The following is a 24,346-nucleotide window of genomic DNA, read 5'->3' as shown; positions in this document are numbered from 1 at the left end:
GAAATACCGGGGCCCAGCTGAAGGCCGCTCGATTCGCCCGGATCCAGCGGGTATCCGTTGGCTTCGCATCTCAGGAAAGAACCCTCAGTGGATAGAATCGGCTGATTTTGATATATTCAATTGTATCACAGAGGCTTCGACAACCTCCTTGTTGGATACCAGCATTGACTTCCGATTACTCCAGTCTTGGATCAGCACTGCTGCGAAAATCATTCCGACGAATGTGCAATGTGGGATGATTGGAAGCTTGTCAAAGGGATGAACTTGATCGATGTCCGCCATCGAAGTGTCGTCAAGGCGACCAACCATCAATTCAAATACGCCGCACTATCTTATGTCTGGGGATTCCAGAAGGTGGATAATGAACCCGGCGATGGACTTCCAGCGCAGTTGCCGAGGACTATTGAGCACGCTTTTCAAGCAACGCGAGAGTTGGGTCTTGACTACCTAAGACCTTTGGGTTGACAAGTACTGTATCCCCCAGCACAACGAGGAAGAGAAGGAGAATCAAATTAAAAATATGGACGGAATATACCAGCAGGCATATGAATGCACAAACTCTCCAAATCACAAATGGTAGCAGACCCGCAGTAGTGAATACACCGAGCTTTCTACTCGACAATACCTCCCTTCGGGACTCTGACACCGTGAGCCGTGATACAGTTGAGTATCTCTAGATTATTTCATCTGAGAACCTCTGGCAGGAATACTTCACTCAACCCACGTGATCAGTTGAAGATTGGGAAAAGATTCCGTCTGGACGACGCTCCGATGTCCGTCTACGAACTTTAAAATCTTATCCATAACAAAACATCAACTCAAGTGTGTGCGCAATGAGTGGAGTACCATTAACCGGAAAGATGACAGCTAAGTCTCCAGAAACCCACACTGGCAGCAGAATGATCACACGAAAGCACACAGACGCGTTGTTCGCAAGAAAGAATTTATACAAAATCAACAATAAAAATTAGAGTAAAAATATCTACACGAAGTTCCCGAAGGAGTCAAGAAGCGCAAACAATCCGCACACCACCCCAATGCCCTCCCCAAACACCCCATAGGTAAACAATGCAAAAGACAAAAAGCAACAACAAAAAAGCCAAACCCAAGCGCCTTCCATCCAATCATCCCATCCCATCAAACCTTCATGGTTATAGTAGTAATAAGTAAGTAGTGCGTGCAGGACATGACATGACGCGTGCATGCATTGCAACAATCAATCGTCATCATTCCAATCGTTTGCCTCAAGCAATGGAGAGCGCAAAGGACCGCGAACAAAGAACAAACAAACAAGCAAGCAACAACAACGAAGACTCGCTTTGAAACAAGAAAAAAACAGAACAGAACAACAATGCTCTTCGCCCCCTTCAATGCAAAATCGCTTTTACTTTCTTTCATCTTTCTATCAGCAGTTGCAAGCAAAGCAAAACAAACAACGCGTACGCGATCTGCATCAAGCAGAGCCAGTCAGCTCGTCAAGAGCCGAGCTGGCAAACAACTTCGCAAAAACATTGCACTTAGCGCCTGAAGCTGGCAAACTCGCAGCGCACGACACGCATCGACTGGGTCCAGCTGGCCATGACGCGGGATACGAGTCTGTCCTTCTTGGAGGCGAGCTTCTTGAGCTTGCGGCGGATGGAAGCCGGCTTCTTCTGGTCGTACTCCGTCTTCTCCGGGAAGGACGAAGGGGAGGCCTCGTCGGCATCGGCAGCAGGTGCGGGCGCACTGGTGGTGCTGATGGTCGTGGTGACGGAGACCTTGCGGTCCGCTGCGGGAGGAGTGCTGGTGATGGGCAGGTGGTCTTCCTCCGCAACGGTAGGGGCAGCAGTAGCGACCGGGGCCTCGGCTTCGGCATCGGCGGCGCCCATCTCGACTTGCGAGCGGACGGTCGAAAGCGCATGGCCGATGGGTGCGGCGCTGTCGTCGGACGCGACGGGGTTGCTTCCGAGCGGGTCGTTGGAAACACCCAGGCCCGACATGGCCGAGTCGACGCGCTTGTGGACAGGCGCAACGACAGCAGGCTTGGTGGCAGTCTCGGTCTCGCGCAGGACACGGCGGAGGATCTTGCCGGTGCCGTTGCGCGGGACGGTGGGGACAAAGACGAACTCGGCAGGCACCTTGTAGCCAGCAAGGCGCTCGCGGAGCCAGGTGCGCAGCACCTTGTCGTCGATAAGCAGCTCGTCGGCAGTGCTGAACACAACCTTGCGCACGATGTAGGCGCGAGCAAACTCCTCGACGCCATCTGCCTCCTTGACGCCGATGACAGCGGCGTCGGCGATGCCCGGGTGCTGCATCAGCTCCGACTCGACCTCCGTCGGCGACACCTGCCAGCCGCGCACCTTGATAAGCTCCTTGGCGCGGTCGACAATGAACATCGACGGGACGCCCGTTTCGGGGTCGGTCACGCGGTAGCCGATGTCGCCGGTGCAGACGTAGTTGCCGCAGGGAGTGAAGGCGTTGGCGGTGGCGACGGGGTTGGAGATGTAGGACAAGAGAGGATGCGGGACACGAGCGAGAATCTCGCCCGAGACATGGTCCTCAGTGATGGGCTCACCGTCCTCGTCGACGATTCTGCGCATGCAAGTCAGCATGAAGTGTCCGAGACATGGAGAGAGGTGGCTTGGAAAAGAAAACACGGGCGGAAAACGTCGAGAACTCGTACCTGATTTCGAAGCCTTCGAGTGGTTGGCCGACGCTGTCATCCTCGCGCCTTGTGCGATCTTGCACACACGTGATCCAGCCGGACTCGGTCATCCCCCACACTCCGCGAATGCATGCGTCCTCGTGAAGGAGATCATACAACGGCTTTTGTTGCGCAAATTTAACGCTCGCTCCACCCATCCAGATGGATCGCAGGCTGTTGAGGCCCTCGCGCGTTGCTAGTGTGGACTTGGGCAGAGCCATGAGCACTGGCGGCGGAACGTACGTCTCGCTAATGCCGTACTGGGCGATGGCGTTGAGGAAGGGAGCCTCTGCGTAGCGGCGCATGATGTAAGTGGGGATGCCTTGCCGAATGCTTGAGGGCAGAATAGGCGACCCGAAAGCATGGAAAGGTGGCAGGGTCAGGAGACGAGAGCGCTAGTGGGCCTTGTCAGATTTTGTGCGAGCACGTGGGGAGGGCAGGGAAGACATACAGTATAGTCGGTCTCGACACACTGCGAAGCTGCTTGCGATACATGGTACGAGTGAGTAATCATGGCAGCCTTGGGTAGCCCAGACGTGCCACTGGTCGAGTTGTACGACGCGACAGTCTCGTGGGGGCTCTCAACACTGACCCAATCAGCCTCGCCATGCTCGAGCAACGCGTTCCAGCTGAGAATCGACGGGTCAGGGTTCTCCGTCTCGGTGTCGAAGACGTAGATGCGGTCGGTTGCAATGCCGGCTTGCTTGGCAGCTGTGAGGGTCTTCTCCAGCATTTTAGGCTCAACAATGAGCAGGCTCGGCTTTGTCAGGCTGAAGTGGTGGCTGAGTTCATTGGGAGTGAAAGCCGGGTTGACACCAGTGAAGATGGCGCCAGCGCCGATGATACCCAGGTAGAGGACAGAGTAGTTGAGCTACGCATGTGTCAGAAACGTGAAGTGAAGTGTGGGCGCGAGAGGCTTACATCGTTGAAACAGTTAACACACACGCAGTCGCCAGGCTCAATGCCTTGGGCCCGCAGACCAGCTATCAGTTGACGGGTCTTGGAGACAATCTGATTATAGGAATAGGAAGTGGACGGCGACAGAGCATCTATCAAGATCTGGACGAGTCAGCAAAGGCGAGGCGCAGGGGTGCGAGTGGCAGGCATACTGGTTTGTCGGGGTCAGGCAGGTTGCCGCCGAAGGTCCACGAAACGAGATCCATATTGCTTGGTGGCACAGTGAAGGTGTTACAGGTGGTTTGAATGTAGAAGTAGGACAGCCGCACACGCGGGCTTTAAGGTGGGCGGGTGGAGTTGCTGCAGAACGCTTTGGCCAGGGCGCGGGACAAAGGAGGGAGGTTGTTAGGACAGAATGAGGCAATGGTCAGCGATAGCCGGGGCAAACAACACCAAAGGTGACAGGAAACGGCGAGCTGAACGTTCGAAGTCGTCATTTTTTTCGGCAGTCGAAGACCGGCGCGGAACTGGCGCCTCCGTTCATGGGAGTATTGGAGAGCTAATGCGCGCGAGCGGCGAGGACGTGGCAGCATGGCGCCTGCGCTAGCATCGAACGCTAGCCGGCTGGTGTTGGTCAGATCGAGCCGAGGGCGACGCGACGAGTGGGCTGGAGAGCGTCGAGGGTGCAGTATTGAATCGAAGCTAGTGGCGTGACGATGATTGCACGTGCAGAGAACGTGCAGAATCACGGCAGGTGGAGCGCTGAGTGAGCAGCGAGGAAAATCCGGGTGGAGCTGGGGTGGGCGGGTGTGCAGGGTTGTCGGTGAAGTGTGGGCAGCTGTGGTGTTGAGGCGCGGCCAGGCACCCACCGCGGAGTCTGGCGGACGACCATCCGCGGCCCGAATTGGCGGCACAGCAGGCGAAAAGAGCAACGGCGATTGAGGACGGACCCGCGCTTTGCTCTTTTCGACCACTACCCACACCGCCTGCAGCGCTCTCGCACCTCCCTCCCGCTGCGCTCCTGACTACGACGGCGTGAAAAGCCCGCGGCCTATGACGGTGGTCGACGGCCGCCTGACGCGCGAGCCCGCAGCTCCCCCGCGCTGCAGCGCCCGGTCAGCGGCGCCGTCCTCGATGCACTTCACGCACCCTCGACGCGGCTCGCGCACCCCGGCAATGCGCACGCAGCCGACGGACGGCTGCGTGAGCAGGAGTTTGGGGCTGGCTGTCGAGCCGCGCCGCTTCCTTTCCCGAGGGGCTGGGCTTGCCAACGGCGATCCCGCACCTCGCGTGCGCGCGTGAGCCCCGCGATCTGCAGTTCTGCTCGCCTTCCTTGCGCTGCTCTTCAGCGCGCGCCATTCACACCCCGGCCCTTATGCGGATCTATTGGAAAGCTGCCCCTTGGCCGCTTCCGCTGGTCTGGAGAGTGGAGCAACGCCGCCCAGCTGGTTCACACCCTCGCACTTCCCGACTCCCGCGCTGCCCGCAGCCCAATCCTTCGTCCCAGCCCGAGTCAGATCGGAGAGGAACAGTATGCTGCGCCGTCGGCGCTAGCGCGCTTCTGGTGTCTTCCGCGCCCATGCGGCTAGCGCCTGAAGAATGCGCCTGTCCCATGCCCACAACATGTGCAGGTCCCTCGAACTCAGCTGCCTTCTTGACTCTCGCCCAGCTTTAGCAGCTTCCCGAGTCAGACGAGCTGCCCGCATCTGGCCGCCGTCCCCGCCAATCGCGATCATGTCGACTGGAGAGCGGGTACTGACCGCCTCACGCAGGGCCCCGGCTCTTGCTCGGCTGCCACCAGCGTCCTAACTCCAAGCGAGGCGCCAGCCGACAGAACGGGTGCGATCTGAGCCTCAGCGCTACTTCTTCAGGTCTCGTGGGAATGCAGGTGCACCACGGTGGAGACCGCCACGGCGACGATGCATGCTGTTCCTGCCGTAGCAACACGCTGACCGAGTGCCGCAGTGGGGCGGAAGCCGTGCCGCGAGCTGGACGGCGAGGGTGCAGCTGCGTGATAGTGGATATCCTACTAACACACTACGCATGCAGGGCGCCGCCGTCTCTTAAGCCCGCGCCTCGCGCTTTTGCGACTCTGTGTGTACAATACTGTCTGAGCTGTGCCGCCGCGTGCCTTCCCCAGCAGCACTTGCTTGTTCAGAAACAACACTGCTCTATAACACCTTGTTGTCGGCTTTCCCCCGCTGTTTAGCCCTAACATTCACAGTGTCACTGAACACTGTAATACTCCTCGACCTATATCCTACCTCCCTCTCCTGCGCCTCGCTCTTTTTTCCGCATCCTCGACCTTCTTTTTTCTTGGGCCTGTAGTCCTTCTTTTCTGACTTGCCATTTACCTGAGCCACTCTTTGGCTCGTTCTTCGGACCTTCTTCCACTCCACTCCTCACGCTCGCGCCATGTCGGAGCTCAAGGAGAAAACAGTCGTTCATGTCCGCGTTGACAGCGGCGTGAGCATCAGCAGCCGCCCTAACACCGCTCCTGGCCCGATCAACTCTTTCACCGCCAAGGAGTTCGCCGACTACGAGAAGCGCCTTTCCCAGGAGAGCATCGTCAAGCCTCTCGAGGCTTACCTTACCCGTCAGTCTCACGAGGATGATCCGCCCCGCCCGAAGACTATGCCGGCCTATGTCCGCGACAGCTTTGGTTCAAAGGATTTCGCCGATTACGAGAGGCGCCTCAATGCCGTCTCCCACGAGAAGGCGTCTGCCATGGAGGCCGGCATGGTCAAGGAGTCCGGTATCACTGAGGAGCTGAACAATGCCGTTACCCTCCCGGACAAGCGCTATCCCAAGGTTCTCCGCAACCTCCGCCACAAGATCTTGAGTGTCTACCGTCGTATCTCTACACTCATCATCATTGGAAACCTCATCGCTTTGATCTACCTGGTCTCTACAGCTGGATCCCCTCTGGCCATCAACGCTAGCGATCTTGCAACCGCGACTGCTGTCAATGTCTTCGGCACCATCGCTATCCGCCAGGAGTTGGTCGTCAACGCTCTGTACTCCATCTGCCTGTCGACGCCGCTGTCCACTCCGCTTCGTGTCCGCCGTCTCCTGGCCAAGGTCTATGAGAATGGCGGCTTCCACAGTGGTACTGCCTACGCCGGCACTGCCTGGTTCACCCTTCTCTGTGCCACGGTCACTCGCCTCTACATCCACAACGGACTGGCTGCCAACCCCATTGCGCTGGTTGCAATGGCCTATGTCACCTTGACCGTCCTCGTGGTTATCCTGGTGTTCGCTTACCCCTACGTGCGCATGCACTGGCACAACTCCTTCGAGTTCTCGCACCGCTTCCTCGGTTGGCTCGCAGTCGGCTGCCTGTGGGCCTTGATCATGCTCGTCATCGCCAACAAGCAGGCTGCTACCGGTGTTGCCTTTGGTACCGCCCTGATCACCGAGCCTGCCTTCTGGTTCCTCATCGCCATCACCGCCATGATCATCAGCCCGTGGCTCCTGCTCCGCAAGGTGCGCTTCACCACCGAGGACCTGTCTGACCACGCGATGCGCCTCAACTACAACGAGAAGCTCGCTCCCTTCCGCGGCGTCGCCATCGCCGAGACGCCCCTCGGCCAGTACCACTCCTTCGCCACCTTCCCCAACCCTGACTCCGAGGCCCCCCACGGCCAGTCGATCATCGTGTCCAAGGCCGGCGACTGGACCGCCGCGCAAGTCGCGGACAAGAGGAATGAGCGCGAGTACTGGCTCCGCGGCATCCCGAAGACGGGCGTGCTGGGCATGTGCTTGATCTTCCGCCGCGTTGTCATCGTCACGACGGGCTCGGGCATCGGTCCTTGCCTCGCCTTCCTGAACCTTCCTGAGAACCTTCGTCGCCCTTGCCGCGTCATCTGGAGCTCGCCTCGTCCCGCGGCCATCTACGGCCAGGAGATCTGCAACTCGGTCAAGCGCTGCGACCCGGATGCGCTCATCTGGGACACCCGCGCCATGGGCCGCCCCAACATGCCCCAACTTACCTACAACATGTTCCGCGAGAGCGGCGCTGAGGCTGTGTTCGTCATCAGCAACCCCAAGCTTACCAAGATGCTTGTCTACGCCATGGAGAGCCGTGGTGTTCCGGCCTTTGGCCCTATCTGGGACTCTTAAATGTGTGCGCGTTGTCGACTTTTCTTTTCATGAGTGATGGTACGTATTCGCAGTTTCTGCCTCTTACTGCGCATCATCACTAACAAATTGTCATGTAGGCTAGAGTTTTGCTTTTTCCAATTTACGAGTATTATTACGGAGGTCATGATCCCAAAAGCGACGGTCTTCACGAGAAAAGCCTTTTACGAACGAGTTTTAATAATGTTAGAGGGGAGGTTGTTCTTAGCGTAGAGGATTCCGGAAAAGGCACCGGCGCAGCTACTGTACCCTGTCTCGTGTGAGATTGTCATCGGTGTTGTTTGTTGGGGGTGACTGGCTCTTGTTTTCGGCGGCATTGGGGAGTTTTCCTGGCACTTCTCCAACTTGGCGTCATCATTGCTTTAGATTGAGTTTTAATTGCTGTTCTGTCGTGTGGTAGACTGGCAATGGAGGAAGTTTATGGACTTCGAGGGGCTTAATTAATGATACACGTGTGTGTGCGACTACACTTGGCTTTTCCATGCATTGTGATGTCAGCTCTCTGTTGCCCATCGAACTCAGGGGTCAGCTAACTACTCAGCTCCCTGAATTTCCCGACTTTCTGTTGCTCGTGGAACCCGAGGATCGGGATCCCTGAATCTCTTGTGGGACCACGGTGAGTTCCCACGTGTCAACGATCGTCTCGGCGTTCTTGTCTTCCGTGAAGACGCGCGCGTTTAACCGGCGCCTTTCCATACTCGAGGTGTTCGCCGAAAAGCCTGGACACGCCTTAACCGCCCCCATGGGACCGTGCGATCGAGAGGTTTTCCCCTGATCCACCGGAAGTGCGATTGCATTAACGAAAATAGGATGTTTTTCCGGAGCTTGCGTGATCGTCTCGCCCTATAAGAGGGACTTGAGCCATGACCGCTCGCTCGACTTGCCGACCGGGCTGCCTCGGCTTGGTGGAGCTGAGCATGGGGCATTTACTATAGTTTCATCCAAGCTGGACGTGAAGAAATGGGACAACACGTGCACTTCTTTAAGCAATCGGATTGATCACAGCTTTTGAACAGGCACTTTCATTACTCGTAACACAATTGAAGATGGAGTAGAACTTACCATCAGCTATTCAGCTCGCGCACTAATCAGAACAACGATCAACCGCATTGAATCATGAGTACCACCTGATCCCCATCCCCTGCCCCTCCCCTCCATCCCTCCATTGCCTACTCCGTCCCCCTCACCGCCTCATACACCGCCCTAACATACTCCTTCGTCCTCTCATTCCCTAACACCGTCATCTCCATCTTATTCATCACATACGCGATCGTCATCCTGCGCTCCAAATCCATAATGACAATCGACCCGCCCCACCCGCCCCAAAACGCGATCCTGCCCTCCTGCTCCGGGAACCACGCCGCGAAGGTGTCCTCCCCGGTCAACCCGAAGCCGACACCGAGCCGCATCGGCAGGCCGGTGACGAGGCACTTGCCGTGAGCCTGCTCCTCGAAGACGAGGTCGACGGTGGAAGGGTTGAGGAGGGCGACGTTGTTGGCGGTGCCGCCGAGCGTGACGGCGGAGAGGGCGCGCGCGAGACCGGCCGCTGTGGAGTGCCCGTTGGCGGCGCCAAGCTCGGCAAGGCGCCAGGCGGGGGTGTTGGATTTGTCGACGAGGGCGGAGGGGGGCGGCGGCATGGGCTTCTTCTTCGGCGCGTCCTCCTTCTCCGCTGCCTTCTTCTCGCCATCCTCGGGCTTCGCCTGAGCAGCAGCAGCAGCAGTAGGCGGCGGCATAGGCGGCATCGGCGGCGCGACCATCTCCGCGCAGCGGTCCCAGTCCTCTTCGCGCGCGCCGATCTGCAAATCCGCGCCGAGCGGCCCCGCGATCTCGTCGTCGACGAACTGCTTCAGCGTCTTCCCCGTGATGCGTCGGACCAGCTCGCCGACCAGATGGCCCATGGTGACCATGTGGTACCCGAACGCCTCGCCTGGCGTCCAGCGGGGCTTCTGCTGCGCCAGCAGCCCGGCCGCGAACGGGATGTCGTACTTCTCCTCGCTACTTAACTCGCGATCCCAATCCGGCAACCCCGCGCTGTGCGACAGCAGGTGCCGCACGAGCACATCCTGCTTCCCCTCGGCCGCGAACTCGGGCCAGTAAGTCGCGACGCGCTCGTGCGGGTCGAGCTGGCCGCGGGAGATGAGGACGAGGGCGGCGAGCGCGGTGACGGCCTTGGTCGAGGACCAGATGTTGGCGATGGTGCGGTCGGTCCAGGGGCGTGTGTGGGCGCGGTCGGCGTGACCGCCCCAGATGTCGACGACGGGCGCGCCGCCGATGTCGACGTAGATGCTGGCGCCGAGCTCGGCGCCGGAGGAGAGGTGCGTTTGGAGGGCGGCTTTGACGGCGGTGAAGCGCGGATCGCAGTGGCCTTGGACGGTGGCCATGGTTGGTGGTGGTGGTGTTGAATGCCTTGTGGTTGTTTGTGGTTGTTGTTCGTGGAATGTGTGGTTGAGTTGTTGTGGTAGAGGAGATGTGAGGTTTGGTGTTTTTGCTTGAGAGAGGGTATAGTGACTATATATACACGTCTGGTCGTTATTGTCTGCCTGAAAGGATTCCGGGGCCGCTTTCCTCATCTAGCGTTGTGCTGGAATTCATTCGCCTTCGTTCATCGTTCAGACGGGGGTTTACCTTGCGGGGTTGGCCCAGTGTTGGTTAGTGGCGCATGCGAAGCGTCAGCGTGGAGTTCCACCGGGCGGCGTGGCGCAGACCCTGGCCTACCGTTTGACCGCGCCAGGCGAGCGGGAAGATAAGGGTTAGGTGGAATTCCGCTGAGCGGAGGGGCGAGCGGGAAGGAAGCAAGGTTGAGGTGGATCGACGGAGGCGGAATTCCGCTCGGCGGAGGAGCAACAACACAACTTCTGGGGCTGGAAATCCTGCAGGATCGCTCGTCAGGGAATATCCTCTCGGTGTCCCGACACCTTATAGCGGCCCGAAAACTTTATCTTCTAAACATAGTCACCGTGCGCCCGGTGTTGCTTTGCACTGCCTCCGTCGTGTAAGATCCATAGGCGGAGTTCCACCCCGCTGTTCAGCTTCTTCGCGGTGAAAGAGAATTTAGAATCACACCCCAACGCCTTCAGGCACTTCAATCCATCCACAGCTACATCTCACCTTCACATACCATGCCGAGGCTAGGAACAGCTTTTGAACAGAGCGACATGACATGCCAACGATGCCCTCAGCGCTCGACGTCGGGTATCTGCGGCGTGCGGAGGTTTTGATTGGCTGCCGGCGATGCGAGCAGAGGATGCACGACAGCCTTTCGACAAGCCTTGCCGTCAATCGCTTGGCCAGCCTGTCGGATGCTTAGATCTATAAGATGCGCAATCTATTGCAAGGAGCGGGCATGAATGGCGTCCGAGAAGCTCTGCCCGAACAAGGCAGGACCGCCGACCGTTAGCGCCACCGCTTACGGCTTAGCCTAGGCACCAGGGGGCCGTTTTGGCGAGCGCTTATAGCCTTGCGACCTCTCAATTCCATCACAACACTTATCAACCGCGCGAAACAATGGGTTTCGACATCTTCTGCGCCGTGTGTGGCGGCCCTGCCTGCGCCTTTATTACCATCTGCGACAAATCTCGCAGAGCCGCGCTCCGAGAGAAGAGGGAAGAAGATCCCGACTTCAGCGAGAAAGGTGCGCGCTTTCCTGATGATGTCATATGCAATGCTGAAGTGTAGAATCCCGGGCCGCAGATCTCGATAGAAAAGAATTCCGGGGCTATGATCCTGAGATTGTCAGCCCGGAAGACGTCGAGTGGACCTACCAGGCTCAGGTTTTGGGCTTCAATCCTAAGGCCACTGGCCTCGACAAGTCAGTGATCCTGCGGCTAGCAGTGGACAAAGCTCTGACTCGATGTAGAATGTATATCACTCAACCAGCAAACTACGAAGACTACGTATTAATCCTGTGAAATCTGCGTGTTCTCCGCTCTAATACCAAAATAGGGGTGTATGAGTGACGTAGAATCTGATGGTAAGTCGATCCTGTCGTCAGCTGCCGATATGTTGACACAAGGACCCCAGACCCAAATTTTCCCGAGGATTCGGACGAGTTCCAATGGTATTCATGCCACACTTTATTCCTCCAAGCGCCCCTTTTCTGACCATCATCCAGCTACCGCGTGTACGACGCCACTCAAACGCCTTGCTACCCCATCCATGAGCCGTGCTTCAAGCTCCTGACCCAAGTCCTCTGCGGCACCGATAACGCCGACCATCTCGACAAAGACTCCCTGTACCACATCATTTCCAGCCTGACCGACTGGGGCCTCCCCGCGCTCGACTACGGCGAGCCCTCGCAACGCTACGACCAATGCTGGTGGTCCAACCCAGGCGAAGAGGTACCACCACCACCACCACCCCACCCCACCTCACCCGCACTTTACTAACACCACCACCACAAGATGATGGTTGCCTACCCGCTCTCCAACCCGCCCTTCACCCTCCTCCTCCGCAACACCGTGTCGACGGACGACTTCGCGCTGCCCTCGCCTCTCACCACCGCCGCCGCTGCCACCTCTGCCTCCCTCTCCTCCCGCGTCCGCAACGACCCCTTCACCCTCCTCCCCTACGATATCACCCACCAAATCGCCCTCCTCCTCCCCGCCGAATCCCTCCTCGCCCTCGCCCGCGCCTCGTACCCCGTGCACGCGGCTATCCGCGACGGCCGCGCCAACCCGGGCTTCTGGCGGCAGGCGCTGCGGCGGTGCATGCCGTGGTTCACAGAGCTGCATACGCTGATGCGGCACGGGACGGTGGACGAGGAGAGCACAGATTACAAGGGCTTGTTTCTGTGGTTGGATATGAGCACGAGGCCGCGGCGCGGGTTGGCGGGGCCGTTTATGGGGGTGGCGAATAGGAGGAGGGTGTGGGGGGTGTGCGAGCAATATGATGCGTTGTATCAGCCGCGCGTGAAGGCGAAAGAGAAGGAGAGGGAAAGGGTGTATGGGGTGGAGGCGGAGGAGATTTGGAAGGGGGTTGTGAATGTGGGGCTGCCGGTTGTAACGTGGCCGCCGCCGGGGGAGAGGGATGTGGTGCGGACGGCATCAACCCAGTGGGTTTGTAGGTGGGATGAGGTGGATGCAGGTGCGTTTTTGGAGGTGTTCTGGGATAAGGTAGGGACGTTGGCAGGGTTGGCACTGGTGCTGGGTGGGAAGAAGAAGGTGATTGGAGGTGACGTATTTGTGGAGGGTGGAGAAAAGAGGTTGTTTGGAGCGGAAGGCGCTGTCGTGAATGGAGCGAGGAAGGTGTTTAAGAAGGACACGGTTGAGATTGAACGTGGCGCTTGGATTGAGGGGCTGGTGCTGCATTTGCCGGATGTCTTCTACACGGAGAAGACGGAGACTTCGATCAAGGGAATAACAGTAAGTATTGTTGCTCTCTTCGAAGCATCAAATTGCTTACAGCATGCCATATAGATTCGCATGAGCAACGGAAAAGAGAGCAGCCTCGGTGACTCCAATCGCAAGCACTGCCAACGCCTGCTCCAAATCGCCCCCGACCACGCCCTCGTCGGCATCACAGGCCAAATCAGCGGTGTAAGTACCCTTTTCACCCCAGTCCATCAAGCAAGCCTGGATCGCTAACACCTCACCCCCCTCAACAGGACCACCGCATCACCCGCCTCGGCCTCTTCCAACACGCACATTTCGACGTCCTCTCCATCGACACCTACAACGAACTGGACTCCCCCCTCCTCCACACACCCCTCTGGACCACCTCCCCGGCCCCCCTTGACTGCGATATCCACAACCCCTCCCACCCCATCTGGTCTCCCGAAAACATCACAGGCGCCGTCGACCTGCGGGCGCTGCCCTCCACCGACCGCATCCGCCACCGCTACCAGATCCAAGATCCCTACCACGAAGACATCGTCCCAACGCACCCCTTCATCTGGGCCGCCACAGAGCGCGAGCGAAGGAACTTGGTGAGCATCACAGCCTGGCTGTACGAAGGCAAGCACATCTGCTGCGTGCGCGCCGAGTACAGGCAAGGCTCAGGCATCGCGCCACGCACGGCCGGGCCGCCGGCGGTGGTGAGGATGATGGAGGACGAAGAAGGCAGCGTGGAGAGAATGCCTGGCGTGGACCAGGCTGAGGCTAATGGGGTGTTGATGCGGGGCAAGAGTAAGAGGGAGGATATGGGGTGGTGGAAGGAGTGGGTGGCGCAAATGCAGGAGGTGCGGCTGCATGTGGATGGGATGGGGGGCGAGGAGGTAGTGGGGGTGGATGTGGTGCATCATGAGGATATTCAAGCTGTGAGGGTGAGTTTTCTTTCTCTCTCGTCTATATTGGAGGGGTTGCGCGGAGCCGGTTGTTGCGGTGTGTGTGTGCGTGCTGACTGGACGTGTTAGATTCGGACGAATTCTTCGCAGGCCTACTGGGGGGAGACGCGGCCGATTATGCACTATTGGAATTTTGAGAATAGGGAAGCGGATGCCGGCGATAAGATTGCGGGCATGGCTTTGGCGTTTACGTTCGGTCGGCCGCAGGCGGAGGAGATTGCGCATCGGTTTAATGATGTTTCGGGGATGGTGTTGAGGGTGAGTTGAGATGGCTGGACTGGATGATTTCTGAGCGAATGCTAACGGCTGTGGCAGGAAAATCCGAAGTTGAGCTGGCTGGCGACTTTGGTCGTCAAGGAGTAGCTCTGCATAGACTCAGGACCATTGAGATTTGGAGCATGATTAGACATCATCAAGAAGACATCATCGCGGGCAGGCATAAGTAGCACAGGTAGCTTAGTGGATATCTTCTTTTAAGTCAATTGAGGTTACATAACCAACCCTCGAAAGCTCGCACCATACGATGACATACGCCTCCCAAAGAAGCTATCGATATCCCCTCATACCAATAAGACCCTAATCCCACAAAGTGAGGGTGAAAGACGCAGCAATGTCGCAGCCCTGAACCGTTTCTTGCGTCAAGTCCATCGTGCTATCAATGCTCTTACAGGAGCTGTCAGTCGAGGCGAGCGTGGAGTGGCCATCAATCGGATTCCCGTCGAAGGTCCGAAGGTCGTACCAGACCTTGTTTGAGTTTATTACCGTCAAGGTGGACAATTGGTCATCATTCCGCCCGCTGTATATGTCGATCTAAAGTCAATTCGTTGCATGTAAGCACTTTTACTTTTTTTTCTTTCCTTAATCATTGACAATCGGTTCACTTACGACTTGTCCCTTGTCGGGATTTTCATAAGCGGGGCTGCTTCCGCCGCCAGCGGTGAGGGTGTGCCGTTCTGGCTGCTGGGATTGTTCGCCAATCTTGTTCCTGTAAATGGCTACGTCGTAGCTGCACTTGTTGACGACTTGCAAGGTGCCCGCGCTGTAGGCGGTGGCGGATAGAGCTGTGAGAAGGGTAAGAGCGCGAAGGGAGAACATTTTGTTTTGTGTGGTGTTGCAGAGAGAAATACTGAGAGGACAGTTGGATTGGATTGTAAGAGGATGGCGATGAGCAGCTCTCATGCATATTCTTGTCCCTTTATATAATGGCATTCCCCTGCTGCTTGCTGATCCTGACTCGGGATTGCACTTCCGGCGAGCTTTGGAATGATTCATCGTGATGTCCTTTTTTGTTCCTCCCTGCCTTCTTGTCCATTTTCCGAATATGTGTAGAACAACGTGTTTCGAGGCTGAGTTCTTGATCGGGACAGAGAATGTCTGTGCATACGAGGGATCGCTGCCACATGTGCCCTACAAAAATCATGCAGAGGCCAAATTAGGTTATGGGGTATACCTACGAGCCCTAAATCCCATAGAAAGCAGCAATCAGCAGTTTTCTTTGAAAGGCAGCAACGGATGGGAGAATGTGGGGAATAGAGCTGAGAATATCGTTACTGCTTAAAGCCATGGCGATATTCAAATTGAGCGATAACATTCGAACACACGGCAACCCCGCGATGATCATGACGTCGAGAAACAGATGTTCTGGTTATTGCCTGAGTTTTAGACCCCAATTGTGCTCTTGGAATAGCTTGGCACTATCAGTCTATCGCTTCTGGCAATCTCATGCGCCTTTCTCACGCTTCCAGCGCCAGGGTCACGGATTGCTATGCTTCATCTGCTTGGAAACCTACTATGACATCCAGCAAAGCGCCACCTCAATGAGGAGCAGCAGTCGATGGCTAGCACGAAGAATAACAGGGCTCTAGAACGTAGCGTACCTATGCCCCAACTCTGCCTTAGAAAGGTAACATATGTGGGTACTTGGGGCTATCGGCCGGACGAGAATGTGTAGTTAAAAATTCTACGTACACGTCCGGACGATAGCTTCAGCTACCTATAACACGATCAAAAAACATATATAAACAATGGATTCAGCTCCCTAAAGACCACTTTCCCGCCTGTCCTTTCCAGTTGGCTCCCTCCCAAATTACTAAAGCTTTAAATGGTCTTAAAAGTAAAGAGGAAACCACAAGTAACAGGTATTAAAATCTTTGTGCGAGTACTATATTTAAAATGCAGTACTAAATATGAATAGATTTAAGAAATCAGCTCCGACTCGAAAGTAGACCCACAGAGGTATTATCATCACTTGATTATAATGACAGAAACATATGATGCTGTAGCAAGCGCAAAATTCCCACCATCTGTAGACGATAAATTGTCATCCTGGTTTATCTTAGTACTTTCAGCAGATTCCCTTGCCGGTCTGAATTCTTGTAATACGGTCCATAAATTCATCATCCACTCCTCCCGGTGGTCTCCACTAATCGAGAAAATGCCGCAACGCATGAAATATGATTCGGATCCGGTGCCAGCCTGATTTAGGATGAGTCCGGTAAACTTTCTTTGTCGTCCCGTTAGGCTGTAAGGACGATATGTCACAGGAACGATCCATAAAATTTCGAATTGGCGCCAATCTTCTGTATCGAATGTCAGATTGACGCCCCAGCTGGGAACTTGTATCGTTTGGTTTGTAGATGAGTATAATATCATGCTAGGAGTATTATCGCACTCTTCATGTACTGAAATGCGGATGATACAGCATCTTGCCCTGATAGCTCCGTCGCAAAGTGCGTATTTGGGACCGTTTGATTTTTCTCGAACCTCGGCATGAAGGATTTGCAACACTTTTTCCAACCAGTAGGCCTCTTTCAGATACTGAATTCGAGTATCAAAGAGAGATGCCCATGACCAGGAAGGCGCGACGTATTCCCTCGATCTGCGCCCATAAGTCTGTGTGTCGGCCCTGGCCCATAGCAGCTGAGAGACCAGTCTCTTTCGCCAAAGGCCCCCGAGGAAGTCATCCTGCAGCCTTACAGCAAATTCATCGACAATTCCAGCCATTGCAACCAGTCTGTCTGTGTCGTAAGTGAGCCCTGAAGCGGAATATTGCCACAGAAAATCTGACCAGGCTGCAGTCTCTTCGAAGGTTTCCAATCCTGGGTAAAATTCATGCTGATGTAAGCGCTTATATGAGCCCAATCTAAGACTGCCACATGCAGTCAAGCTGTCAGGGAATCGCTCGCAAGCCAGATGCTGATTGCACTCCCAGAAAAGTTGCGACAAGCCGAAATGAAGAGTACGCGGCGAAAGTACGCGCTCCTGAAACACCCAGGCTCTGCGAGAAAGTGGAGATCTGTCAAATTCCGTCCATTCAGGGCCCGCGCTGAAGCATATGAAGTCGGAAGGGTACTCTATTTTCATTGGCGCGTTATTGGAAGCTTCCACGTGTCCTTCGGGCTGAGGCGACTTCGCAACAATCCGTACTGCTCGATGCTGGCCAGTTTGCGGCCTTGGACCAAGACAACCTCCCTTGCAATCCGATGCCCCTGAGGCGGCAATGTTGCAATAAGATCCTCCATAGATGGAAGCCATCTGGTTGGATTCCCTTGCCCAGTCTTCCTCGGAGTCTTGAAGAATACAAAGCGAGTCGATCCACAAGTATTTGACATGTAGTTTCTTCGTGATTGTGACTGCATCTTGAAAGGTCTGTGGTAGTTCGGAGACGGGAACAGAATCTCTAAACTGTTTCCACGTTGCTTTGCTCAGCACGAGCGGGCGCACAGTCCCCCAGCAGTGACTTAAAGTCACGTTGCGTGCCTTTTGTGGTATTTCCTCTCCTTCGACTAATTTGATCTTGGAGAGCGACGCAGTCGGGTCAATTTCAAGAAGCCGGGAAGGTTGGCCTTGATACTGATACTGAGAGTCGATGCAGCAATATGGGTGGCAAGTGTTGCAAATGTCCACCCATCTCTGGATCAGCTCCCATGCTCCTTCTGTGACGGTATTAGGGATTGTCTCTACATTCGTGACTAAAAATATAAAGGTCAATAAAACGGAGTCCACTTTTGAAGGATGTTACTTACCTGGTTGATTCTCAGTTGGAATCAACATTAATGTTCCGATCTTTGACTTTATTTGCTCATCCGGGGTCAGAGCTATAATCTCTTGATCTTGTATATGGAAATCAATCTCCCAACATCCTTGCGGCGCACCCCGGAGGTATTCGAATGAAACTCTCTGTTCATAAGCATGGATCCAAGCGTCTCTACCATCCACTATGCTTTCACTGCTGATGTCGGAGTTCTCAATCATCTCGTTGAGGATTGAACAGAGAGAGCATTGTACCATAGACTTCTTGACGTGACTATATCTACGCGCCAGAGTATGTCTGATCAAGAACTGTCCCTGATTTGGATATCTAACCAAGGAACGTCTCTGGTTCACGCAACGGTCGCACCAATCACAGAGGGTTCCATTGTTGACAGAGAGTGGCTCGAGCTCGGTCAGGTCAGCCAAGATGCGGTTGTGTTTCAAGCCTTGAAACTTGCTTTTGGGGTCTCGAATGCCATGTCTTCGCTCGGTGACCAAATCGCCAGATGTACCGTCTATGTTTGTCATTTTGCTTTTCGCACGAGAATCTGATTAATTAAAAGTATTTCAGGCGAATTGAAACATAGCGGAGACATGATTGAGATCTTGTAACTGACAAGGCTGACAATGTGCACAGAAGTGAGGGGCTTATCGATGAGGGGTCGATCAGGCAGCAGCTGCGTGGCAGTCAGCGATTCGCGAAACAAGGGTATTCAGCTTTTAGGGCCATACGTCAGCCTTATCGGGCTTTCCCTCAAATTCGTACTGGTTTTGTGTTATACTAGGTCCTCACCTCGCGACCGTCTCTTCCATTTTGACGTCCTTGTGTTTCCTATCTTCCACTTATCGTGGAAAGTGAACAAACACCAAATTCAGAACACACAACTTCTCAGCTCACGGAATTCCTCGATATTGTTCCTCATTGCCTCCGATCCCTGCCCTACAACAGTCCGGACTCCCATCAATGCACATTGTACCTCTACATTTTCCCTGCGACAACCTGGATCACATTGAGAGCAAAGAGAGCCCTGTTATCGCAATAGCTTACCTCCTGCGAACCTCTCGGTCACTATCAACAAGGTATTTTTTGTGTCTTACTTCCTTTCTGGCGGCATAACGCTGACTGTTGGCAAACTTGTGTCAGCCTCGCCGCTCAAGTCCTTCATCATCGTTTCCGCTCCAACACCCGACTGTTGAGCGTAAACTCGGCCGAGTTCACAACATGCGTAACACACTAAAGACCATGAAAGCCAAAATGTATGCTCTTGTCCATAAAGAGACAGCTTGCTCGTCTACCCTGCCTGAGCCAGCGGATGATGACAAATGGAACCGGGATCTTGCCCTTGCCTGCAAGGCACTCAGTTCCCTAGACGCTCGTCAGATTTGTCTGCGTTGCCAGGATATCATACAAATCGCAACTAAATATCCCCACAAGCACGTTGTTGATCCCCGAGTTTATCCTGCACTCGATGATCCCGCTTGTGGCCTCTGTAATGCTATCGAGTCCACGGAGAAACGAAAGGATGTTCAATTTTGTGTGTACAACTTAACAACTGGGACAGTGGGAGTGGGATGCCTGATTCTGTCTAAAAGTCAGCAAAATGGTCGTCCAGGCGGCCAGACAACTATCGATTATGATTCAATAGTCGTGTCCTTAAATCGCCCATGGTTCGACCCTTGGCCGAAGGATCCTTCGAAAGTTGACCTGCAACATCTGAAGCACTCCCTCGCGTACTGCCAGAGCAACCACATCGAATCATCTTGCACAGCACCGGGAGTCCCAGTCAGCGGGTTACGGCTGCTCAACTGCAGAAACAGAGTCATCGAGCGGGCTACTGCTGACGCTAAATATGTTGCTTTGAGCTATGTATGGGGCTCCAAGGTCTCTGATAGTTCGTCCAGACCAGGAGGCCAAATCAGATACAATCTTACGATAGAAGATGCCATCATTGTCGCTCTGAAGTTTGGTTACACCTATCTCTGGGTTGATCAACTGTGCATTGATCAGGAAGGCTCTCACATGGAAGAGCAAATTCGCCAAATGGATCTCATCTACCAGAACGCCGATCTCACCATTTTTGCGGCTGCGGGAGAAGACGCTTCGCATGGGCTACCCGGAATTACGACAACAAGCCGAAGTCCGCGTATGTTCTTTCGAAACGGCAATACCCTCTTCTATGAGATGAAACGGACGGCAGACAGACTCATCGAAGATTCCAGGTGGAATACCAGAGGGTGGACTTTCCAGGAATGGGTTTTCTCGAGACGCAGGGTTATCTTTACCGAGACAGAGGCCTTCTTTGTCTGCAATACGTTCCAGACAAACGCAGAACGAGGCTCAGAGTGTGCACCACGCACAGCACTCCTCAACCAGCAACTCCAGCCTCCTCACAGACAGCCTAGCAGTCAGTTGCACAGGCTTCCAAATGGTGTCAAGACCGATCCCTTGGATACTGGTTACATAATCGCAACTTACGCCAAAAGATCCTTGACATACTCCTCTGACGCTTTGAATGCCATCGAAGGAGTCTTCAGAGAGTTCCAGCGTCGTCAACCACCGACGTACAACTTTTGGGGTATCCCTGTGATTCCGAAAAACCTTTTCTGGTTTTTAGGGAAAGATGAACAAACGGATATCTCACCACATGTGGGTTTCATCATTGGACTCTCTTGGACAGAGAGATCATCAAAAGAACAAATGTTCGTGCGCGAATCTGAATTCCCCAGCTGGACATGGGCAGGTTGGAAATGCATCGGGCCAAGGCCAAGAGATTTGCACTGGGAGATGATACCACGCAAACACTTTGAAATACGCCCATGCGACGACTGTAAGGTCACGGGAATTCATTTCGAGCTCTCAGATGGACGCCTACTATCCTGGGAGGAATTAGTAGAACTATCTTTCCTGCAAAATGAACCCCAGGCGAAAACTCAATTCATTTGGCTGGAAGCGCCAACCATTGGGCTCTATATCCAATGGGAAACGTCGTTCAAATACCCACGGATCAGAATGGAAACTGAAACAGCGGCCTCAGGACCAGTATTTGTGCGCTATGACGAAGCACGTATTAGCAGATGCCAAGACGAAGACACAGTCTTCCCAGGGATGCAAGAGAAGAAGATGACTGGAATTATCCTCTTCATTGCGGAGATGCAAAGGTTTTCCTGGTATGCCAAAATTCTCCTCGTAGAAGAGAAAACGGAGTGGGCAGAGCGGGTGGGCAGTCTTCCATTGGAAACCGCTTCTGAGCTTGCAATATCTGAACTTGCAAAATTCAAAAAGCGATGGCTTCGATTGAAGTGACGTGGCTATTTTATGAGTAGAGGAAAGACAAGGAAAGGAAGGATCATACACTTTAGTACTGAATTATTAGCCCAAATATTAAGCTATTCGCGGTTTCCGCACTAATTCTTGTAGTTCTACTGGAAGTCTGAGCGATAGTGTATGCTGATCATTGAAATTAGTAACGCCTGAGTTACAATTGACCGACGTCAGGAGTCAGATGTTCGGGACGTCAGAGAGGGAGTGGTGATTTAGTTGCGTTTGGTGGCTGGTGCTTCGGATTCTTTTTGATCTTTTCTGGGGTTCGTCTGTACGATGTGGGTATTTTGTGATGGCGATGCAGTGTTTTTTTGCTGATGTAGGTGAGGTGCAGTTGGAATTGATGGAGGTGCGCCTTTTTCTCTTTTCTTTTCTGTTTGTAGGTATTTAGCAAAAGTGGTATAAAGGATGACCTCGGAGACTTTTTATTGTTAAAGAGCTGTATCAAAGTTTCGCAGGATGAATTTAGTCAATGCACCACCGATTTCTCTCCGTGATACAATCCCCAACGACAGCAGCATACTCGTTGTCAAGCAGGTAATTTTCCCCCTCTTTCAACACGTTGGCCGTCAACGCCAGAAGATCCTCCCTTTTACTCCTGAGTCTTCGCTGGAAGTTCGTCCCTTCCAGAGAAGGGTGATTCACTTCAAACAAGTTTCCAGAGTCGCCACGGCGTGCATACGTCACTCCATCTCGCTCCTCTGTTACAAAGACCATTACGGCATTTGTGTGTCCTCTCGAACTCATCTTGCTACTCTCCTCAGTCATTAATATTGCAACGTGACTATAAGAACCATCCTGAAGAATGCCGAAACCTTGGTTGCTTTCAGGAACGGACGATTGGAGCCTTCTGGTGAGGCAGTATGTCCATTCGCCGTCTGTTCCACGTATCCAAAGATCATCTGCAAACGAACAAGATAGAGGTGGATTCAGATCTTGGAAGGTAATGCTGTAGGCATTGACGAGAAGGCCAGCCTTGGTGATGGTTGCGTTTTCATCAGGATATGTCGAGTCGATTGCGGTGCCAAGAAGCGTCCGGGGAGCCCAGCGGAAGCCGACCGAGTCTATTCTGGCGCCCGGGAAATACATCCAATCCTGTGAGATATATTTGAGCTGTGACCAGAACTGCCTCATGCGATCCTGGCGATTGACCTTCAAGACTGCTCCCACGTCGACATCCATGAGGCTGGCGAGGCACAACGCTTCGTCTTCCCTCACACTGGTGGCTCGTGTACCCAACGCTTCTGCCCAGTCTCCGATATTGCACAGTGGAGAATCCCCTATCACATTCAGAAAGTTCGCGTTTCCACGGATGATCGCATAGATCCTGAAAATGTCCATGGATTTTCCCCAGCCACCCATCAAATCAGAGCCAGGGCTTCCTATTGCGGAATATATTGTCTCGGCGTCGAACGTTGCGTTGGAGAACTGGAAGAGCACCCTGTCGGGCAAGGCTCCTTCCTGGAGAGTCCATAGGCGGGAAGCCCAGTTCGAAGAGACGATGTAAAGGCCAATCTCGCGTACCGAACGGCCGGTAATGTCGATCGACCGTAAGGTATTATCAAGCACGAGGACTTTGTCCGCGCCTGCGTAAGTCTCCCTCATCTTCTGGATCGCTATTGTTCTGCTCTCTGGCGGACGCGTCGGACAGCACATAGTGTCTATCCAAAATGGAACCCCGGCTGTGTTAGGGTAGAGGTTTTGTACCAGGTCGTTGAGGGTTTTCAGCTGGCACTCGGGCATTGAGTTTCCGTAAGGATTACCAAGGCCATCAGACCATACGTGAGATATAGCAACGTATTTCGCGTCAAACTGTCCTGCAATCAAGTTTGGCTTTCCGTGGTCCCAGGCCACAAGGGGAAGTTTGCCGTCTTGAAGTATCATTCCCAGGTCCGTTGGATCAAAGCCACTGAAATGACAGTTGCAGCCGGCACGGGTGTGCGCAGTCTGATAGGTAGACTTTTCAATTTGAGATGCAAGGCATTGCGTTGACGTGCATCCTGTATGGTCCTTCCCGTCCTTCTGTAAGTTGGGAAGCAAGGCGGCGAAGTATTGGTACTCTAAGAGGAACGACCCCTGTATAGTGCTGAGAGCCCTGGGGCACCATCCTTCCTTGGCCATCTTGTATGTAAGCATGCTCACATAACCGCTGCGGGACTTCAAGTGGGGAAATTCGGCAATGTTGGCTCTTGCATGTGGAGGAGTCCATGTGTGGAGCTGGCCTTCCCCAATTAGGGAAGCTCGCATGCGACCTAGGAATTGCCCCAGCAGCGCCAGGGACAGAAGAAAGTAGGGGTCCAATGGAGCTCTCGTATGAGCACCAACACAACCATAAGCGCGGTTGGCAGTGCTCAAAGCGCGATCCAAGAGAGGTGTGTCCGTTTCCAAGATAACGCCGGAGTCCCGCTTCTGGCGGAGTTGATCTGCATTTTCGAGCAGGTTTCTCGTATGGACGTATCTCGTTCCGTCGTTATCAACGTCGATGTAGTCCTGGAACTTAATATCGTCGCCAAACATTGCATGAAGAAGTCCGAAAAACAACCACTGCTGGAGAAAGGCGGCCGTTGCTTTCTGCCCTCTGGAACGACCATTATCCAGCTCGGTCCTTGTGAACAGCTCTTCGTGGATCCAGCCTTGACGCTCAGGGTATGTGCTGAAGTCGCCTCTGTCGTACTCTTCGAGGCAGTAGTATGGGATCCTTGGTGGGTCCCAAGCAGGATTTCTGGGCACCAGAACATGGTCCATCGGAACGCCAACGAATCGATGCAAAAGCTAAAATTGGGGAACTGTAAGGGTATAAAGCAAGTTGATTACAGTAGAGTGGGGAACAAGTGTTCGTTCGATGTATCAAGGTAAGCGAAGAGATTACGTGAGCTAGATAGCGGGGTAAAAGCAGAAACACCTCTCGTGGGGGCGGAAGCCTTGGTCCTAGAAGATATGATGGGACCTCGACAAAATTCTAGAAGCTTAATGCCTGACCTATTTGCAGGTG

At 54.2% G+C, this 24,346-nt stretch overlaps 6 protein-coding genes across 6 annotated transcripts; 2 read left to right on the top strand and 4 right to left on the bottom strand.

The window, feature by feature from the left end:
• Positions 1–1,517: 1,517 nt before the first annotated feature.
• Positions 1,518–3,846, bottom strand: LTHEOB_113 (AMP-binding domain protein; the record flags this gene model as incomplete). The annotated part of the gene is made up of 5 exons (XM_035508040.1): positions 1,518–2,571; positions 2,663–3,078; positions 3,135–3,554; positions 3,605–3,742; positions 3,793–3,846. The coding sequence occupies 5 exons, from the start codon at positions 3,844–3,846 to the stop codon at positions 1,518–1,520; spliced, it is 2,082 nt and encodes a 693-aa protein (XP_035372115.1).
• Positions 3,847–5,995: 2,149 nt separating this feature from the next.
• LTHEOB_112 (AMP-dependent synthetase/ligase) lies at positions 5,996–7,702 on the top strand (the record flags this gene model as incomplete). The annotated part of the gene is made up of 1 exon (XM_035507929.1): positions 5,996–7,702. The coding sequence occupies one exon, from the start codon at positions 5,996–5,998 to the stop codon at positions 7,700–7,702; it is 1,707 nt and encodes a 568-aa protein (XP_035372114.1).
• A 1,187-nt stretch (positions 7,703–8,889) lies between these two features.
• On the bottom strand, positions 8,890–10,101 carry LTHEOB_111 (Beta-lactamase; the record flags this gene model as incomplete). The annotated part of the gene is made up of 1 exon (XM_035507818.1): positions 8,890–10,101. One exon carries the CDS (start codon positions 10,099–10,101, stop codon positions 8,890–8,892), a length of 1,212 nt encoding a protein of 403 aa, XP_035372113.1.
• A 1,123-nt stretch (positions 10,102–11,224) lies between these two features.
• Positions 11,225–14,363, top strand: LTHEOB_110 (F-box domain-containing protein; the record flags this gene model as incomplete). The annotated part of the gene is made up of 11 exons (XM_035507707.1): positions 11,225–11,351; positions 11,411–11,528; positions 11,577–11,613; positions 11,663–11,690; positions 11,741–11,777; positions 11,832–12,057; positions 12,121–13,080; positions 13,135–13,254; positions 13,323–13,979; positions 14,070–14,258; positions 14,316–14,363. 11 exons carry the CDS (start codon positions 11,225–11,227, stop codon positions 14,361–14,363), a joined length of 2,547 nt encoding a protein of 848 aa, XP_035372112.1.
• A 213-nt stretch (positions 14,364–14,576) lies between these two features.
• LTHEOB_109 (Bys1 family protein) lies at positions 14,577–15,095 on the bottom strand (the record flags this gene model as incomplete). The annotated part of the gene is made up of 2 exons (XM_035507595.1): positions 14,577–14,810; positions 14,886–15,095. 2 exons carry the CDS (start codon positions 15,093–15,095, stop codon positions 14,577–14,579), a joined length of 444 nt encoding a protein of 147 aa, XP_035372111.1.
• Positions 15,096–21,819: 6,724 nt separating this feature from the next.
• LTHEOB_108 (Het domain protein) lies at positions 21,820–24,099 on the bottom strand (the record flags this gene model as incomplete). Its single annotated transcript, XM_035507484.1, has 1 exon — positions 21,820–24,099. The coding sequence occupies one exon, from the start codon at positions 24,097–24,099 to the stop codon at positions 21,820–21,822; it is 2,280 nt and encodes a 759-aa protein (XP_035372110.1).
• Between the last annotated feature and the right edge of the window lie 247 nt (positions 24,100–24,346).

The sequence above is a fragment of the Lasiodiplodia theobromae genome, assembly GCF_012971845.1.
Source record: "Lasiodiplodia theobromae strain AM2As chromosome Unknown scaffold_1, whole genome shotgun sequence".
Classification (NCBI taxonomy): Eukaryota; Fungi; Ascomycota; class Dothideomycetes; order Botryosphaeriales; family Botryosphaeriaceae; genus Lasiodiplodia; species Lasiodiplodia theobromae.
The sequence above is the reverse complement of the archived record's forward strand: the minus strand, read 5'-3'. Positions and strand labels throughout refer to the sequence as shown.